At 39.8% G+C, this 20,791-nt stretch overlaps 1 protein-coding gene across 1 annotated transcript; it reads left to right on the top strand.

Annotated features, from left to right (window-relative positions):
* Positions 1-222: 222 nt before the first annotated feature.
* LOC116531682 (peptidyl-prolyl cis-trans isomerase A-like) lies at positions 223-886 on the top strand. The gene has a single exon (XM_032250574.1). The coding sequence runs from the start codon at positions 262-264 to the stop codon at positions 757-759; it is 498 nt and encodes a 165-aa protein (XP_032106465.1). The 5' UTR covers positions 223-261; the 3' UTR covers positions 760-886.
* Positions 887-20,791: the final 19,905 nt, after the last annotated feature.

Here is a 20,791-nt window from a genome sequence, read left to right as displayed (position 1 = left end):
AGTGCTGGGATTACATGTGTAAGCCACTGCACCTGCCCTAAAATTCATTTTTATCTATATATGTTTGGCTATTTTAGCATCAAATTTGAAAGTTATTTTTTCTACCAGACTAGAACATTTCCATTGTTTTCTATGAATATTGCACTGTTACTGTTCCATCCAAGGCTTGCCTAAGTATGGCACATCTGAGACTGTTCTCTTAAGAGTATCATAGCAGGCTTTGCAGATGCCACTGCCTCCTGGAGACTTGTAGTATCAGCCATGGTCAATCCCACCGTGTTCTTCGACATTGCCATCGTCGGCGAGCCCTTGGGCTGCATCTCTTTCGAGCTGTTTGAAGACAAGTTTCCAAAGACAGCAGAAAACGTTTGTGCTCTGAGCACTGGAGAGAAAGGATTTGGTTATAAGGGTTCCTGCTTTCACAGACTTATTCCAGGGTTTATGTGTCAGGGTGGTGACTTCACACACCATAATGGCACTGGTAGCAAGTCCATCTATGGGGAGAAATTTGATGATGAGAACTTCATCCTAAAGGACACAGGTCCTGGCATCTTGTCCATGGCAAATGCTGGACCCAACATAAACGGTTTCCAGTTTTTCATCTGCACTGTCAAGACTGAGTGGTTGGATGGCAAGCATGTGGTCCTTGGCAAGGTGAAAGAAGGCATGAATATTGTGGAGACCATGGAGTGCTTTGGGTCCAGGAATGGCAAGACCAGCAAGAAGATCACCATTCCTGACTGTGGACAACTCGATTAAGTTTGATTTGTGTGTTATCTTAACCACTAGACTATTCCTTCTGCAGCTCAGGAAAGCAGCCCCCACCCCATTTGCTCGCAGTGTCCTAGATTCTTTGTGCTCTCGCTGCAGTTCCCTGTGAGTTCCATGTTTTGCTGGTTCGCTTCCATGCCTAGCTAGGTTGCAGAGTAAAGTTTATGATTATGAAATAAAGACTAAATAACAAAAAAAAGAATATCATAGCAATATTGTATATTAGTATTTACTTATTTGTGGAATACTATTGATTATTTGTGTTGTTTCAGCCTTTTTTTTTTCCTGTTCTAGTATTTGCACGTACATTTTTTGGGGGCAGGATGCAAATAACATTTTGTATTCTTTTGAAAACCTAAGCATTTCCAGTCACAGATTCTTTCACTGGACAAAGCTGACTGTGAAGATAGACTGAAATATGTAATAATAGTGACAAAATATTTTGTCTTTTAATGCAGAATATTTTAAAAAGTTTATACAGTTTCTTTCTCTATGGGGGAAAAAACTTTACAATAATACAAAATATTAACTTTTCTGCCCAGTTTGTTCAGTGAAAAATTTATAACCAACAACTTAAATCAACTTACATTTTTCTGGAAATGTTCTCAGATTTCAGGAAACTGTGACAAACTTTTCTAGGATCCCCTTCCAATAAACAGTAAAGAGGTAAAAAGTTTTTAATCCCTCTTGTCAAATTTGCCAATTTCCCAATTTCTTTATCGTCCAATGGGTAGGCCACACTTGCCCATTGGACTTCACATCCCATATTCGATATAAAAATATGAGTTGTGAATTTGATATATAAGTATCTTTCTCATTGTCTTGTTTTCATCATGAAAGAAACTTCATGTAAAGAACATGAAGTTACAGGTGTTTTATCTGATCTGTTGAAGTTGTAGATTTGCTCGGCACACTTTTCTTGCTTATTTTTGCTGTTTTTCTCGGTAACTAAATCTTTCCTGAACAAGGAATTTGTAATGTTTGTTTGTGAATTGTATGTGGGCCATGCTCAGAAAAAAATTAAAGCTGACCGCCTTCGTGAATATGTTTTTTCTTTTCCATCCTTATTTTTCTAAGCTTCACTTTCATATTTTGTAGTTCTATCACAATCTTGTTTTCAATCTCAGTGATCTAAAGAATTAAGATAAAATGTAATCATGTTCAAAGGGTTCCAAATTTGAATATATTTCATCAAAAATGTAATTAGTGTTAAAATACTAGAAAATTAAAAACATTTCCTATATTGTCCAAAAAGTTATTTTTCTGCTAAAATAGCCAAAATTATTGATTCAAGCTTAAAAGTAAAATACAAATAGTAACTAATGAATACTGATATTTAAATAAAAATTTCAAATAAACTTAGTTTTTACTTAGCTTTAAATTTACTCATTATATATTTTCATAAACATTATCTGCTATTTTTACATTTAATGTTTGATGCTTCATTTATGCTATATCTAGACAATGTATAAAAAATTAAAAGTAGTATTTTTTAAATTGCAAAAGGTTCTTTAGCTGCCATGTGTAACTGCTGCAAACACTGCAGTAATTTATAAGTACCCACAAACTGGAACTTGAAGAAAGCAAGAAAATGGATGCTCATTACTCCTGGGAAACGCTACATTATTTTCTAAGAATCTACAGCATTCATGACATCTGAGAGGAAAGGTTTGACAAATATTATTAATTTGTCTTTTCTCTTCCCTAAGTGCTTCCACAGCTTAGACTCTCCTTGCACTCACATTCCTCAGCAATGTCCTTTCGTGATGCTGGCAGCAGCACAGCCCGTGATTCTTGAGGACATTTGGGTAGTCACCTTTTGTTTCTGGGACAGAGGAACATTTTCCATGGTTTGAATGGTGTTAGTCACCAGAGTGGCTGTTTAGGGTATCTTCAGTGGCCACCTGATTTCATATATTCTTTAATACATTTGTCTTTTTACGTGTCTTTTCTAAACATGAGGTCTGAGGTAGGGCTTCCTGCTGATGAGACCTAGGGCTGCCCTGAGCTCAGTAAAAAAATTCAACACTGCTTATACGTACAACCCACATGTATAAAATAGAAATAGGTTCTCCCCACAAGTACTTGAATAAATCGCTATGTAAACAGTTTGTTGTTTATTTTTCCAGACTTAAAAAAATACTAACACACACACACACACACACACACACACACACACACACACACACACATATTTTTTGAGACAGAGTCTCACTCTATCACCCAGGCTGGAGTGCAGTGGTACAATCTTGGCTCATTGCAACCTCCCCCTCTCGGATTCAAGCGATTCTTGTAACTTAGCTTCCAGAGTAGCTGGGATTACAGGTGTGTGTCACCACACCCGGCTAATTTTAGTAGAGACAGGGATTCACCATGTTGGCCAGGCTGGATGCACATATTTTACACAAAATTTTAAAAAATATGTAAATGAGATCATGATATGAAAACTTGGGGAAGTTTCTTTCCCCATTTAACAATGTATTATGCACTGTTTTCTGTTGCTTCATGCAATTTATTAACTTTATTTTATTCCTAACTAAAGATTACGCAATTTTTTTTTTTCTGAGACAGGGTCTTGCTCTGTTGCCCATGCTGGAATGCAGTGGCATGATCTCGGCTCACTGCAACCTCTACCTCTTGGGTTCAAGCGATTCTCCTGCCTCAGCTTCCTGAGTAGCCAGGATTACGGGCACCTGCCACCACGCCTGGCTAATTTTTTGTATTTTTAGCAGAGACGGGTTTTCGCCATGTTGGCCAGGCTGGTCTCAAACTCCTGACCTCATGATCTGTCTGCCTTGGCCTCCCAAAGTGCTGGGATTACAGGTGTGAGCCACCGTGCCCAGCCAAAGTTTTGTACTTTTGGTAGAGATGGGGTTTTGCCATGTTGGCCAGGCTATTCTAACTTCCTGACCTCAGGTGATCTGCCCACCTCGGCCTCTCAAAGTGCTGGGGTTACAGGCGTGAGCCACTGTGCCCAGCCTGATTACACTGTTTTTTAAGCCAATTCCTTTCTGATTGTCATTTGGTTATTCTCTATTCTTTAAATTTTTGTCACCATAAAAACCCTACAGCAAATGTCCTTGGATAGGTTACTTGGTTTTCACTATGTTTAAATTCATGACTGCATTTGGTCAATACAGCTAATTTATGTGTTAGAAATAAACTACACGTATCTTCTATGGGATCACTTAGTCCCTACTTCTATTTTACATATTCTGAAAGTTTTCTTAAAGATATTTCTGGGCAATCTAGAAAAAGTTCTAGATGAAAATTTTATACAAATGTGCATTGTCTGCAATCCAACCCAAGGCAGTTTGATACATTAGTGTATTAAGCTTTCTTGCTCAGAAACGGCAGAAAGATCTATATTAGTTAGGAATGGCAAATGGAAACTCAAGTATATATATTTATACATTTAATTATTTTTCTTTTAAAATAAATATAAAATACCTTCTTTTATATTTATTTTAATGTATTATGAGATATAAATCCATCTTATTGTCATATATATGATCTACATGAACAATTAAGATGGATACATATACATCTCCGTATCTGTGTGTGTGTGTGTGTGTGTGTGTGTATACAAGCTTTGTTTGGAGCTAGAAAGTAGCAGATCCAGGATTCAAATTTGGATGTGCCTGTTAGTCTTGCCAACATACCATGCCAGTCGTCTTGCCACCATATCATGCTTTGTAGTAGGTATTAGAGCTTGGTGGTAGAGGGCAGGGGTGACTTCAAAGAACATCTAGTTTTTTTTCAATGTAAGAAAAAATATTTATAAACAGCAAACTTATCACAGTCATTACATTTAGGGAGTGGAGAGGCATTGACGAGAAGAGAAAAGGGAATTTTGCATTTCTATATTGCTTGACTTTTTAAAATAATGAGAATGAGTTCGTGTTGTATTGTCAGATTTCAATAATTAATGAAAAATAATCTTGTACATAGTTGGTGGCAATGGCAAATAATCCAGCCATGTTTGAAAACAGTTTGGAAGTTCTTTGTAAAGTTAAACAACCCATATGACCCAGCAATTAAATTCTTAGACATTTACCCAGGAAAAAATGAAAGCATAGTCCGCAAAAAGATGTGTACACAAATATTTAAAACAGTTTTATTCATAATCACTGGAAACAATGCATACATCCATCAATTGATGATTTGATAAATAAGTTGGGGATACGTCTAGTCCGTACAATGGAGTATAACTCAGTTATAAAAAGTAACAAACTGCTGATATATGCAACAACATGGCTGAATCACAACAGCATTTTGCTAAGACTGACACAAAAGATTACATGTGTGATTCTACTTATACGATATTCACTGAAAGGGACAGCTAAAGGGACAGAAATCAGATCGGTGATTGCTGGGGTTGGAAGAGGGTTGGAAGAGAGCTTTGACTACAAAATGGCACTAGAGATCTTTTCGGAGTGATAGAAATATTCTATATCTTTATTGTAGTTACACAACTGCAGACAATTTTTGTTTTTGAAATGGAATCTCACTTTGTCACCCATGCTGGAGGGCAGTGACGCAATCTCGGCTCACTGTAACCTCCACCTCCTGGGTTCAAGTAATTCTGGTGCCTCAGCCTCCCGAGTAGCTGGGATTACAGAAGCCTGCCACCACACCCAGCTATTTTTTGTGTTTTCAGTAGAGATGGGCCAGACTGGTTTTGGACTCTGACCTCAGGTGATCCACCCACTTCAACCTCCCAAAGTGCTGAGATTACTGGCATGAGCCACCATGCCAGGCCAACTGTAGACATTTGTTAAAACTTATTAAACTCTAAGTCGAAAAGGGATTATAGTTTGTCATAAATTATAGCTTGCATTATTACTATTATATAAATATATATTACATAGTTCTTTTCTATCTAATTTTATTATATATGTATTATCTGTTATTATATTACCTAATTATAGGTAAAATGCAGGGCATGTAGCTATTCAGTATGGCTGTACAGAGGTAGCTGAGAGGAGGGTTCTTCAACTCCATCCTCCCCAAATACTGAATGATAGGCCCTAGATGGTAGAATCATATAGGTATAAATGGAATCAGTTAATTACAGTGGCAGCTGAAGCTGAATAATCAGCTGGGTTCTCAAAGTTAATGGTGACAAGAGAATCTGAAGAAGCATATGATGTTCCAATTCAGGGCTCAAAAATATTTGTTAAATAGATGAATGAGCAAATGAATCAATGGAGGAAATTATGAAAAGATGAGAGCATTGAGGTTTTAAAATCTTCCCCAATGCCCCTGTCCCCATAAAAAAAAGAAAAAAAAAGAAAACTCTAAAATCTGTCCCAAAAAACAAACAAAACTCTAATAGCAAAATCCAAGGCCCAATGTCAACATCTTAATAAAATCTAAATGAACAAGATGTTCTCATGAACCCCAAAATATGAGCAGGAGGAGAAAAACCACCAATAATAACTAAAGATCCACATTGTCTATGCAGGAGAGAGGAATGAGGCATCTGACAGACCTGAGACAAGAATTTTAAAGCTGGTAGTAGGTACTCACTAAAAAGCAAGTTGGACCAATTTGAGAAGAGGAACTGAAACTGGGAGGGGTTTTTGCATACTCCAATGAAGATGTGGGTGTGTGGGGCCTAAGGTAAGATCTAAAGGAGCTGAAGCTTGGCTTTGTGGACCTTTATAATTACAAAGCTCTATTGGAGAAGAAAGCCTTACACCAAGAGTAGACTTCTGAGAGCAGAATCCGAATGGAAAAGCATGTGGTGACAGAAGTAAAGAGAAAAGAAGGTCTAGATTAAAGAGCAGAAGAACCATATGTCAAAATGCACAAGGCCATAAAAATACATTTTTTGGCTGGGTGTAGTGGCGCATGCCTGTAATCCCAACACTTTGGGAGGTGGAGGTGGGCAGATCACTTGAAGCCAGGAGTTTGAGACCAGCCTGGCCAACATGACAAAACCCCATCTTTACAAGAAGACAAAAAAATTAGCTGGGCATGGTGGCATGCAACTATAGACCCAGCTACTCAGGGGGCTGAGAGGGGAGGGTCACTTGAGCCTGGGAGGTTGAGGCTGCAGTGAGCCATGATCACACTATTCCACTCCAACCTGGCGACAGACCCCGGGAGGTTAGGGCTGAAGTGAGCCATGACCACAGCACTACATTCCAGCCTGGGCAACAGAGTGAGGCCCTGTTTCAACAACATCAACAAAAAAATATATATATATATATAAAGAACATAGAAGAGTGAGTTCTAGATCAACGAAGCTAGAAAAGTTATTAACCCATGCTTCCTTCATAAAAGAGAACAAATTTATATAAAAATGAAGACTAGAGTAAGATTGTGTTCAAATTCAACACTAAGTTATAAAAAAAAGGTGGAATAATAATAAAAGCATGTCAGAAAGACATGCTTTTGAAACTGTTGAAATAGTATGACTTACTATTTCAAAATGAGCTAAAAGACTCACAAAATAACATTAGATAGAAAAGAACTATACACATCAGAATTAGAAAATCTTAGAAATGATGTAGGAGAATCCAGAATTAGAATTAATATTATTTCAGAAATAGAAACTAAAATAGAAGATACAGAACAGTGAACAAATTCAACAGATAATGCCTTACATAGGAGGTAAAAATAAGAGTTTCAATACATTCCAGAGAAATGAAGGATTCCAAAGGAAGTGGTTGATATAGAAAGTAAGCAAAGAATATTCAACATATGTATGATAGAAGAGCCACAAAGAAAAATTAAAAATGGAAATATAAAAGTAATTTAAATTCAAAAAACTGACACTCAAGAAAATTTCCTAAAATAAAAAGAGATTGAAGATGGGTGCTGTGGTTCATACCTGTAATCCTAGCACTTTGGGAGGCTAAGGTGGGAAGATTGCTTGAGCCCAGGAATTTGAGACCAGCCTGGGCAACATGGCAAAATGCCATCTCTACAAAAAATTAAAAAAGGAAAAATAGCCAAGCATGATGGCACACGCCTGTAGTCCCAGCTACTTGGGAGGTTGAGGTGGGAGGATCACTTGAGCTGGGGAGGTAGGTTGAGGCTGCAGTGAGCCGAGATTGAGCTGCTGCACTCCAACCTGGGTGACAGAGTGAGACCTCATCTCGGAAAAAAAAAAAAAAAAGGAGAGCGAGACTGACATGAGTACCTAGCAAAATCAATCCAGAATGACCAAGGTCAAGATAAAACAATTTGAGCTTTATAGAAAAAGAAAAAAATATTTGGGCATCTAGTCAAAATCTCAAGTCACTTACATAGGAAAGAAAATAAGATTATTATTAGACAGTATTCCAGAAGGAATGAAGTAACATTCCTTAAAGATACTCAAGGAAAGAAAATATGAGCCAGAGATTTTATAGGTAGCCAAATGCAACAGGCTTTTATTTATAAAAGAACCAGAGAACACTGCTCCCATGCACCTTTCCTGTGGAATTTACTAAAGAAAGATTTTTTTTAGGCAACCAAAATGGAAAGGCATTGGCCTAAGAATGAATGCTGAACATTAGATGTACTTTTACTCATAAAGCTATGATGGTTATAAGAAGGGTAGACACCCAGGCAAAGTAGACACTGTATAATAATTTAAAGGAGAGAATGGTGAGAGAGATAAAAAATAAAATATTCTTGTTGACTGTTTTATAGTTACTGATGTGGTAAAAGGATGCTTATTCAAATTAGATATTGGTGGATAGGGATGAGAGAGTAAAATAATTAATTTTGATATTGCTGGAGAACCAATAGATAACAAAAATAAGATGGTGGGAACTAAGGTTATTTTAGCATCAGTATAAAAGTAACCACTAAAAATAAAACCCTTCCAAATACCATACACTGAGAAAACAAAATAAATCACATAATGAAAAACTAGTGCTATAAAAGGCTTGCATATTTATAACATAAAACAATATAAAGTGAAAAAAGTAATGTGGAAAAAAATGCATAGATATTTGCGTTTAAAAAGGCAAAATAGCAATATATGTGTGTGTATGTGATGGTTAATTTTTTTTTTTTTTTTTGAGACAGAGTCTCGTCCTCTAACCCAGGCTGGAGGGCAATGGCGTGATCTGGGCTCATTACAACCTCCGCCTCCCGGGTTCAAGTGATTCTCCTGCTTCAGCCTCCTGAGTAGCTGGGATTACAGGCACATGCTACCATGCTTGGCTTATTTTTTGTATCTTTAGTAGAGATCGGGTTTCCACCATGTTGGCCAGGCTGATCTCGAACTCCTGATCCCGTGATCTGTCCACCTCGGCCTCCCAAAGTGCTGGGTTTATAGGCGTAACCCACCGCATCTGGCCGTGATGGTGAATTTTGTGTCAACTTGACTGTGCCACGGAGTACCCAGATTACACATGATTTTTGTGAATGTCTCTGTAACAGGTTTTCTTGGACGAGATTAACATTTGAATCAATGGACTCAGTTAAGTAGATGGCCCTCCGCAGTGTAGGTGGGCATCATCCCATTAATTCATTGAGGGCCTTCCCAGAACAAAAAGACGGGGAGGCCAGGTGCTGTGGCTCTCGCCTCTAATTGCAGCGCTGTGGGAGGCCGAGGCTGGCGGATCACCTAAGAACAGAGGTATGATTCCCTGTCTGGAGCAAAGAAAGTGAAAAATAAGCCTGGGGCTTCCTCTGCTAGAGAATCATGAAAGAAGTAAAGAAGTACTCAAAATCAGTGGGGTATGTCAGAAGGACACAGAGACCAGCTGGAAGGGGCTCCCGTTGGCCTAATTTGGGACAAATTGAGAATCCAAAAGAAAGCCGATGGTAATGATTGTTCTTAGTTCACAGTGATACTCGAGAACATTCAAAGGTGAGTATGAGAGAAGAGAGAGCATTTTCTTAAACAGCAGAATGCCAGCTTATAAACGTGGAAGAAATGATAGGAGTAGAAAAATTGTGATTTTTGCAATCACCAACAATATAATTGATTCAGTCAAAATTTATTAATGGATGCTAGCACATGGGATAAAGTTGTGGGGGAACAAAATATTTTCATATTGTCCCATCCCAGAGATCACTTATTAATTATAAAGTGGGGAAATACACCTTTACAGTGAAGAATTCTAGCAGATAACACCTTAATCAGAGGATGAAATTTAGCATCACCTATAATAGGGCACAGTGATATCATGTGCCTCTTGTGAATGCTGAGAGGAACCCAACATCACTTCTGTAGAAGATTTTGCTAAAAGTCTTTAACTAAATTGTATTCTGAAGAAATAGCCAGATAATCCAATTTGTGGGACATTCTATAAAAAGAACTGACCTGAAGGCCCTCTCCCCATTTAGGCAAGAGAACTGTTTTAAAACAAAATCAACTATAGAGATGAGACAGCTAAACCAGCATGTGATTCTTGATGAATCCTGGATAAAAACAGATACAAAGGCAAAACCAAGACAAGACAAAACAAAACAAGTAAAGCTCCAAAGGACGTTACTGGGGGGAAAGCTACATATATTTCATAAGACTTTAAAAAAATTAGATAATACATCAATGTCAAATCTATTATATTGACAATTTGGTTATATAGGAGAATGTCCTTGTTTCTTTGGAGATAAATGCTGAAGTACTCTGGAGTGAAGCATCATAGTTTTTAATGTACTTTCAAATTTTCTGCCAAAAAACCACCATCCATCCATCTATCTAACATCTATCTATCTATCTATCTATCTATCTATCGATCGATCGATCGATCGAAAACACCCATATATGTATATAGAATTATGTACAATAAACAAATGTAGCGAAATGTTAACAATGGGTGTTGTAGGTGAAGGATATTTGAGAGTTAATTGTATTTTCTTTTGAAAATTTTCTGTAGGCTTAAACATTTTCAAAATAGAAGGTTGGGAGTTAGGGAGGCATAAACATGTGGACTGCTGGCAGGTGCCTGGCCTCGAGGCAGTCACCTGCAGACTCACAACTTGAGACCCAGGACCTAAGCCACATGGCCTGAAAAGATGAGCTATTCTGTAACAGTCAGGATCCTGTCGGCTTCAAGTAACAGGACACCCTAGTCAAAGTATCTTAAACTAAGGATACCTCGTGTAACAAGAAGTCTGAAGGTAAATGGCTCGAGGGCTGGTCAGTTTGTCAGCTCAAGGATGGTGATGCCCTCTTCCGTCAGTTTCTCTGTCGTTCTCTTGGTTTTGCCTCATGATTGCGCAATAGTTACAACAGCGTCATGCATCGTGTCCTCATGTGACATATCCAAAGCAGGTGGGACGTGGTGGGCCAGCTCCCCTCAGGCTTTATTCTCTTGTATCAGGGATGACACTCTTTCCCATAATCCATCCCCCAGCAAAGGTTCCCTGACATCTCAGCGCTCTTACAAACCAATAACATATTCACCACTTGGAGTTGTTCACCTGAACAAACCTGATGAGGAGGGTAGTTGCTGAGCAGGCAGTGTTTGCCACATGAGCCAACCAGACTCCCTCACTTGGGAAACTGAGCCTGGACACCCAGCTTGTGTTAGCAATCCAGCTGATGGTGAATGGACAAGAAGTTGAGGACATGAGCCACGTACAAGCCAAGGTTAAGACAAGAGAAAACACTCTTTCTCTATCCCTATAGTGATAGAGGGTGAGGAAGCCATTTGGCAGGGAATGTAGAATAGAGCACATGGGCTGTGAGTCAGTGAAGCTGCCCTAGAAACAACTCCGTCAACTGCCTGGATCCCTGATGTCTTCTGGTTATGATTTCGGTTCCAGGACACACGGAATGGACCAGTGAGAACTCCTCATTTGCTAGTAACAGAAAAAAATACTGTCACGGCACCAAAGGCCAATGAGTCACAAATGTACAGGAATGTCTTCCTATCCAAGGCAAGAATTGTAGGAAGGGTCGCCAGCCTTAGAAAGTGCTAGCACCAGGTGGCTTCTCTTTGACTCTTGTCTCTGTGTTTCTCTACTGAGCGTTTTATTCCTATCTCTGCCGTAGATAAGCGGATATCTTTGCATCTGGTCTCCATGTTATTATCATACATCCACCCACATCTCCTGAATTCTCATTAAAGTTTTGACCCTGCTAAGAGCCCATGTGGTAGTCACTCCCTCAGTCCTACTTTCAAAGTCCCAGAGGAGAGAAGCTGAGAGGTCTAAGTTGGGTCAGATGTCCAATCCATCACGTCTGTGGGCTTCAGGTCACAACAGGTAAGTAGGGAGTAAGGAGGAGGAGTATTAGGGGAAAGAGGCGATTGACGTGAGACGGAAAGATATCCCAGTGGCAACCACTATGATCCTCTTAAAGTACTGGTTCTCGAGATTGGGGCTAGAAATTCCTCCCTGCCCCCTCTTTTGGCAATGTCTGGAAGCATTTTTGGTTATTACAACTTGGGGGGGGTGGATGCTACTTGCATCTAATGGGTGGAGGCCCAGGGTGTTGCTAAACATCCTAGAATGCTCCTATGACAGAAAATTACTTTGTCCAAAATGTCAATAGCATTGAGGTTGAGAAACCATGCCCCCCCTTTTGATTCTGTAACGGGCCTTTCCACCAGATGGAGCATCGGTACTTTGTCGGACAGAGGGTGAGTGAAAATACCATTCTAAAACAGGGTGGACTCTGACTCTACTGCTGGCTACCTGGGTTCAGGGTGCACTCTGGGTGAAGCCATCATGGGAGCTCACCAAGGCAGGGGATGGTGAAGTTCTTGCTCTGGGGAGTGGAAGGTGGGGGTGTTTAAAAGACAAGATGGAATAAGCAGAAACAGATACAGATGACAGACCCGTAAACGCACGCACAGCTTGCTCTTGCAAGTACTTACAACACATGCAGCAGCTGCTTCTCTGGTGCCTGCCCCTCCCACACACCATAAGGGAGAGCTGTCAATCCTTAAGTCCTGAACAGCTGTAGGCTATGATGTAAGCATCTTTTCCTTACGAACTCGCTGGGCAGGCAGGTACAGGCTCCAGGCCACTGGGTTTCTTTTTTGGTTTAGTAGATATACCTGCTTTCATTTCTTAGGGAGCATTGTCAGCCTGAAATCTTAAAAAAACAAAAATACCTGTTGATGATTCAGAGTGAAGACAACTCCAGAAATAAGGAGAATGAAGAGTTTGTAAGGCTGAGTATTTCCCTAAAATTCTGATAACCAGAGTCTACTACTACTGAGCAAAGGGGAATATGTTTTCTGAAGTTTTTTGGCGGAAATGCCAGAAAGGTTAGATAATGCAAAGTCTTTGCTGCCCTCTACTGATTAAAATGAAGACTAACGTGTTGTTTGAGAGAGAGGTTTTTCAATTGACAATGATTCCATTTCTTCCTTTCCTTTTTCAGCATCTGTTTACTCAGCTTATACTCGTGCAGGTGATGTGCAAAGCATTGAATACAGTAGCAAAAAATACAGACCAGGTCTCTTTTGTCGTGAAACTTACAATCTGGCAAAGGAGACCAATTTTGTATGTCAACAAACAGGAAAAAATTTAAGGTTTTTGAAAGTAATTAACAGGGTAATGTGGAGATGGGGGTGGGGGCCATTTAACAGTGACCTGTGAGCTGAGAATGGAACTGTGACAAAGCCAGCTGTGCTGAGAGCGGCCAAGAGCTTTTCAGGCAGAGTGAGAAGTGGGTGCAAACTCCAGAGGCAGGAAAGCTCCTGGGTCCTTGAACTCAGTGAGGGAGCAGAGAGAGGGCTGTGCGGAGGGGAGGCCAGAGAGGAGGGCAGGAACCAGTTCACAGAGGGCTCTAGTATTTTGCCCAGGAGCTGGAATTTTGTTTGGGATAAATTTTATTCAGAAGAGGAAGCTATTGAACATTTACTATTTTTGTCTTTAAAAAACTATTCTCTTTAGTAGCGTACACTCGCTGCAGGGTATCAATAAAGATTTTTTTCCCAGAAATATCAGAAATTTTAAAAAGTGCATACATTAAATAACTGTATTAACATCTAGAGAGGCTGGGTGCAGTGGCTCACGCCTGTAATCCCAGGACTTTGGGAGGCTGAGGGGGGTGAATCACTTGACGTCAGGGGTTCAAGGTCAGCCTAGTCAACAGGGTGAAACCCTGACTCTACTAAAAATACAAAAACTAGTTAAGTGTGGTGGCACGCACCTGTAGTCCCAGCTGATAGGGAGGCTGAGGCACGAGGATTGCTTGTACCTGGGAGGAGGAGGTTGCAGTGAGCGGATATCGTGCCACTGCACTCCAGCCTGAGTGACAGAGCGAGACTCCATCTCAGAACAAAACAAAACAAAAAAACCATCAAGAGGATTATTCTGTCTCCTGTGTGGATGACGGACAGTAGAGCAGTGGGGCAAGAAGAGAAGACAGAACTAGGTGGCACTGTGTAGGAGTTAGTGAGGGAAGATGGACAGAAATGAATGGGTATGAGGTGGCTTTGGTGATCTCACCTTCAGGACCCGCTGGTGGGTTGGATGTGGAGGACAGTGACATGGAGAGAGCTGCCAAGGCTGTGAGGATGAGAAAATCAGCTATGACACACGTTTAAAGAACAGTGGCACCTGCAGTGTTCATTCCCGGCTCCTTGCTGGCCCATGGGCCAGGGCCATTTGTCTGGGCACCGTGCTCTCTCCTTCTGCTCAGTCTAGGTGATTACACCTGACAGGGCTCAGAGAGGCATCCCTCATAAAAATGGCCATAAAGCCTTTTGCTAATATGAAGCCTCCCATAAATGTCAGGTGATGAGAATTACAGCCCCGCAGGCTCATAAAAGAGAGAGCGTGTCATGGCTTGAGGAAGCCACAGCGACGATGAGGGCACCGGGCTGTCTTTCCAAACTGTATTTTAGTTTCAGGGAAGATATGACTGGAGGAAATGGAGTGCTGGCTGAGGCCAAAGTGCTTCAGAACCTTTAGTGAAAGGGCCAGTTATCAAATCTGTCAGCAAATCTTCCTTCCCCTGGCCCAGGGCTCCTTCAAGGTGAAGTGGAGTATATTCTGAGCTTGTAGAACTCAGCCAGGAGGAGCAGGGGCATTAGTGAACCTGGCCTCAGGCAGCCTCTGATTCCAGGGAATAAACAACATACTGTGTCTTACTTTTTCCAATCCTTGACCTACCTGTCAGCTAATTAGCACATAGCCCAGGTGTTCTCTCTGCCTTGAGCTGCTCCCCTGCTTACCATCTGTCTAGCAATCTTTTGTTGAACCCCATATGTCTCATAGCCCTGACCCCCAACCTCTTTCTTTCTCTCCCTTTCTTTCTCTTTCTCTTTCTTTCGTATGTAGTCAACATTCAGCTCAAAATCCCTGGTATCCTATGATAAGCATGACATTGTGCTGGGAACCTGGACTCTAGGCTGGGGGCAAAGAAATATGATACGAAGACCCCATCGAGAAGAAGTTATACATCTAGCTGACAGGCAGCTAGGTAAGTAACCTCTTCTGGGAGCACATCCACACCTAAAAAGTAAAAAAATAAGAAATAACTGTGGCCAGTATCTATATTGAAGGCTGACTGCATCCCAGGTACCTGCCAAGAAAGGGCATTAGCTCCTGTGGTCCTCGTGATAACCCAGTGAGGTGAGTACTACTGTGATTCTCATGTTCAGATCAAGAGGCTGAGGTTGGGGAGGTGGGGACTTTTGCAGGGTGACATAGCCTGTGACCTTTTTACATTCAGGTTGGCATGATCCTGAAGCCTGTACGCCGCTCTGCCCTGGCACATCAACCAGGATAAAACGAGACTCCTAATAGCATGGGCATATCCTGCATGCTGCTCCAGTTCTGGGGCCACTCTGCCTTTTGCTCTCAACTTTTCTTTGGCACATACCACATACGCATGTGCACACACGCATCTTGATCCATAGCCCCATCCTGACCCCTATCCTTTGGACCCTAATGACATTTTGACATTGAATAAAAGTTATGCAAAATTCTTGCCTGTTCATTGAGAGAACAATTTCAGGAACAAACACCGAGAACCCCAATAAATTCCAATAAACTCAACATAATAATCAGCCTTAATAAATAATAAACACCAATACATTTTTGAATCAATTTTTATATTACGTAATATTGTTTAATTTGGGAGATTAATTATTTTTGGTTTCCTAAAATGATTTCTGTTTTCCTTTTTTTTGAAACAGGGTCTCACTCTGTTGCCCAGGCTGGAGTGCAGTGGCATGATCATGACTCACTGCAGCCTCAACCTCCTAGGCTAAATTGATCCTCCCTATTCAGCCTCCCAAGTAGCTGGGACTACAGGTGTGTGCCACTATGCCAGGCTAATTTTTGTATTTTTTGTAGAGATGGGGTTTCACCATGTTGCCCAGGCTGGGTCTCAAACTCCTAGGCTCAAGTGATTAATCCACCTCAGCCTCCCAAAGTGCTGGGATTTCAGGCATGAACCACTGTGCGTGGTCCTAAAGTTATTTCTGACCATTCTTTATTTAAATTTTACAGTGAAAATTTAATCATCTAGAGTTCTTTCTGCATAAAGTTTTACCAATTTTAGTATTTTTGTGTGAGGTTTCTTCAGTGACTTTTTTTCCTACCAGATCCAACTTTCCTGGGTCAAATTTTGCACATCTGCATTTCAAGATTTGCTCTTCAGTCCATTTTTAGTCAATATCGCATTTTTACCACATGCAGTCATAGCCATTTTCAATTTTAATTTGTGTGGGTTATTTTTGCCAGAACTATCCATTATCAATTGAACAGCAGATCATATGGTTTATTTATTGATTTCTCATTCAACCAATGAGAAAATTGAACAACATTAGGCAACAGAGAAAGCTAGGCAAAACAGAAAGACTCAGAGATAAAGATAGCAAGAGGAAATCAAATTTTAAGGGTGAAAATTGTATTTATGGTAATGGTAATAGCTAACGTTTATTGTGTGCTTCCTATGAGCCATGTTCTAAACACTTTAAGTGAGCTTATATTCATTTAATCTTCACAGTAACTCTTTTCTTTTAACTTCTAAGTTCAAGGTATAAGTGCAGGCTTGTTACATAGGTAAACTTGTGTCATGGAGCTTTGTTGTACAGATTATTTCATCACCCAGGTATTAAGCCTAGTACCCATTAATTATTTTTCCCGATCCTCTTCCTTTTCCCACCCTCTACCCTCTGAAAGGCCCCAGTGTGTGTTGTTTCCCTCTATGTGTTCTCATCATTTAGCTCCCACTTGTAAGTGAGAACATACAATATTTGGTTTTCTGTTCTTGTGTTAGTTTGCTAAGGATAATGGCCTCCAGCTCCGCCCATGTTCCTGCAAAGGACATAACCGCCTTCTTTTTTATGGCTGCATACTACTCCACGATGTATATATACCACCTTTTCCTTATCCAGTCTATCATCATTGTGCATTTAGGTTGATTCCATGTTTTTGCTATGTGAATGGTACTGCAATGAACATATGTGTGTATGTATCTTTATAATAGAATGATTTATATTCCTTTAGGTATATACTCAATAATAAGATTGCTGGGTTGAATAATATTTCTGTCTTTAGGTCTTGGAGGAATCACCACATTGTCTTCCACAATGGCTGAACTAATTTACACTCCCACCGACAATGTATAAGAATTCTTTTTTCACTACAACCTTGCTAGCATTTGGGTTTTTTTTTTTTTTTTTTTTTTGACTTTTTAATAATAGTCATTCTGACTGGTGTGAGATGGTATCTCATTGCAGTTTTGATTTGCATTTCTCTAATGATCAGTGATGCTGGCTTTTCTTCGTATGATTGTTGGCTGCATGTATGTCTTCTTTCAAAAAGTGTTCATGTTCTGTGCCCACTTTTTATGTTTTTTTTTGTAAATTTGCACAATAACTTATAATAATAATTGTGCAGATGTAAGTATTTCTACTTTAAGATGGGGAAACTGAGTCACAAAGACTGGAAATAACATCAAATTATACAGCTAGTAAGAGGCAGATTGGGGCTTCACACCCAGGCAGTCTGTGACGGAGAGGCTGCAGCTGTGCTTGTATACTGTTGATTGCTTACTTCTTGGTACTGCAGCATCCAAATGTCCTCTGGAACAAAGTGGTGAGGTGAGTCAAAATGTTCTTTCATTCTATGCTTTTCTGCCACCTGAAATGCCCTCCCACACCTTCTGTGCCTAACACCATTATATGCTTCCTTAGGGAAGCCAGACTGACCTTGAGAAGGAGGGGACCATTGCCACCTCCTTCTGACCTGGGTCTCTTGGCCCTCTACTGGGCCTCCCAGCATCTGACCTGGGTCTCCTGACCCTCTACTGGGCCTCCCAGCATCTGAGCTAACTCCTGTTGGAATGCTTATCATCTGTGCTGGAATTCCCTTTGCTTCTTAGTCTTTCCCATTACAGCCTAAGATTCTTAAGAACAGGAGTTGGCTCTTATTGCCAGTGTTTCCATTTCCTACTATAGGATTGGTACAAATTAGGAAGGGTATGAGAATTATTGAATAAATGCTTCTTGGCTTTTTGGCTAAGATCAAGTGAAAATTATTGAATAAATGAATGTGCAGTTTCACTAATAAGGAATTCCTCTAATAGTTACTTGCTTTATTATTTACTTTTAAGTATGATTACTTTGGCCTAACAGGTTCTTCTGCATTAAAAAAACTTGTGATCTTTCATGACAGTTCTGGAAATTTATTCAAAGCTCATGAAGTTTTGATGTTTTGATGCAAGTGACTGAGTTATGGATAAATCATTTAATTTCTACATTTTTCTACTTTGTTCTGTTTTCTAACAATCCCATAATATCTGGTGATAACAGAGTTCACCAGAAAGTGAGTTTGGATGTGATATAGCATAAGCCAAAATTAAAATCAGAATAAATCCATATAGACTATGTCTTGATTGTATTAGGTTGGTGCAAAAGTAATTACAGTTTTTGCCATTAATAACTGTAGACTTGACCTATAAAGTAGATAAGTTATCCTAATGTATTAACCCAGGCTGCTGAAGTCAGAAATCTTAACACTGCCTGTTCTACTCAAATCCAATCCATCACCCAGTTTTGTTGATTCCACCTTTTAAATAGTTCCTGAATCTGTCTCCTTTTCTCCATCTTCACTGTTATTACCTTTGGTCAAGGTCTCATCATGGTTAATCACATCAACTTTCTACTATCTCCTCAATTGCAAGCTTGCTCTGTTCTAATTCATTATTCTCACTATAGCCTCTGTAAGAAGCAAATCTAATCATCACTCCCATACTTGAAACCCTTAAATAATAACTTTGTATCATCTGCAGAATAAAATATAACCCCCATCCAGCTTTCTAGGTCCATTTCCTGCCCCTCCCCTGTACACCAGTGCATTAGTCTTGGCGACGTCCTTCTAAGTTCCTACAATTACTTCCAAAATGCTGGCCCTGATGCATCCTTTCTTGGTTCTTGTTTACTTCCTCAGTTTCCACGTCTACAATGGAGTCTCCCCTTAAATACAGTCCCTGCTTCTGTGTTTCTGCCTAACAAAAAATGTGACATAAAGATTCAGAGCAAATACAGTAGTGTGGGATTGCCAGACTACGCCACCTAAATTGTGTGAGTTTAGGCAACTCATTTAAGCTTTCTAAGCCTCAGTTCCCTCATCTGTGAAGTGGATCTAGTTAGTAGCTATGATATATAGGTCGTCATGAGGAATGAAATGAGAAATTCCAGGTAAAGTGCTTGCATGTGCTAATCACTTAGTAAATACTAGCAATTTGTCTTGGCTTATATTTAATTTGTTTGTTTACTTCTGCTAGTCTGTGTGCTTCATTGATAAAGACTTGTGTCTTTAGCAACTATGATAGTAACTGACACAAAATAAGTGCTCCTTAAATGTTTGCCAAATGAACAGATGAATAGATAGAGGATTACCTTCTAAACCCCAAAGTGGAACACTTGATCTTACATGTTTGAGTAATGGAGAAGAGTTTAAATAACTTCTAAAATAGTGAGTTATTGCTATAGCAGTGAAAAAATTATTACCCTACCCCATGTCCTGAGACTGGTGTGGTTAATGACACACTGCAGGTGTTGAATTTAGAAAATTGTAAGAGACAGAGAACACTTTCAGTCAAATTTAATTGAGGAAGCACAATATTGTAAGGGCCTGGGTTCTGGTCCTGTCTCTGCCACTCACAGGATGTGTGACTATGAGAAAGTTAAAAATTAAACTCTCAGTCTCTCTTTCCTCATCTGTAGACAAACAATGATGGACAAGATGATCTCAAAGATTCCTTTCACCTTGTCAATCAACTGAATTTGTAATTTCTCAAGGTGATAAGTTACACTTTCAATTTGGAGAAATGGTATATGAAAGTATATGAAAAATTGCATTATAATAGTCTTAATGGCTTCTGTTATATAATATTCCTGAGATTTTATTATTATTGTTGCTGTTTTTAACTTTGAGAAACAGCAAAGTTTTTTTTTTTTTTTTTTTTTTCCATTTATTTATTTTATTGCATTTTACATTTTGGGGTACATGTGAAGAACATGCAAAATTGTTGCATAGGTACACATGTGGCAGTGTGATTTACTGCCTTCCTCCCCATCACCTACATCTGGCATCTCTCCCCTTGCTATCTCTTCCCAACTTCCCACCCACCACCGTCCCTCCCCTATTTCCCCACAACTGACCCCAGTGTGTAGTGCTCCCCTCCCTGTGTCCATGTGTTCTCATTGTTCAACACCCGCCTATGAGTGAGAACATGCGGTGTTTGATCTTCTGCTCTTCTGTCAGTTTGCTGAGAATGATGGTTTCCAGGTTCATCCATGTCCCTACAAAGGACCCAAACTCATCGTTTCTGATGGCTGCATAATATTCCATGGTGTATATGTGCCACATTTTCCCTATCCAGTCTATCGTCGATGGGCATTTGGGTTGGTTCCAGGTCTTAACAGCAAAGTTTTAATGGTAGGAATTTATAATTGTAATGAACCATGAAAGAGATAATTGTTGTTGATACAAGAAGGTGAGAGAGAATCCCAACCAACTGCCCCCGACCTGGCCATGTTCAGTGAAAGAACTAGCATCGGCTTTATACAGTGGATATGATTAACTGTATATGTTAATAAGCAAAGAGACTATAAATGTATCATTCGTTATTATGGGACAAATTCAA

Source organism: Sapajus apella, unplaced genomic scaffold (genome assembly GCF_009761245.1).
Source record: "Sapajus apella isolate SASKATOON/1434 unplaced genomic scaffold, GSC_monkey_1.0 scaffold71, whole genome shotgun sequence".
Taxonomy (NCBI): domain Eukaryota; kingdom Metazoa; phylum Chordata; class Mammalia; order Primates; family Cebidae; genus Sapajus; species Sapajus apella.
This window is presented reverse-complemented; position numbering and strand designations above follow the sequence as displayed.

Coding starts and splice junctions, on each gene's coding strand:
- LOC116531682 (XM_032250574.1), top strand. CDS start 262: ATGGTCAATCCCACCGTGTTCTTCGACATTGCCATCGTCGGCGAGCCC.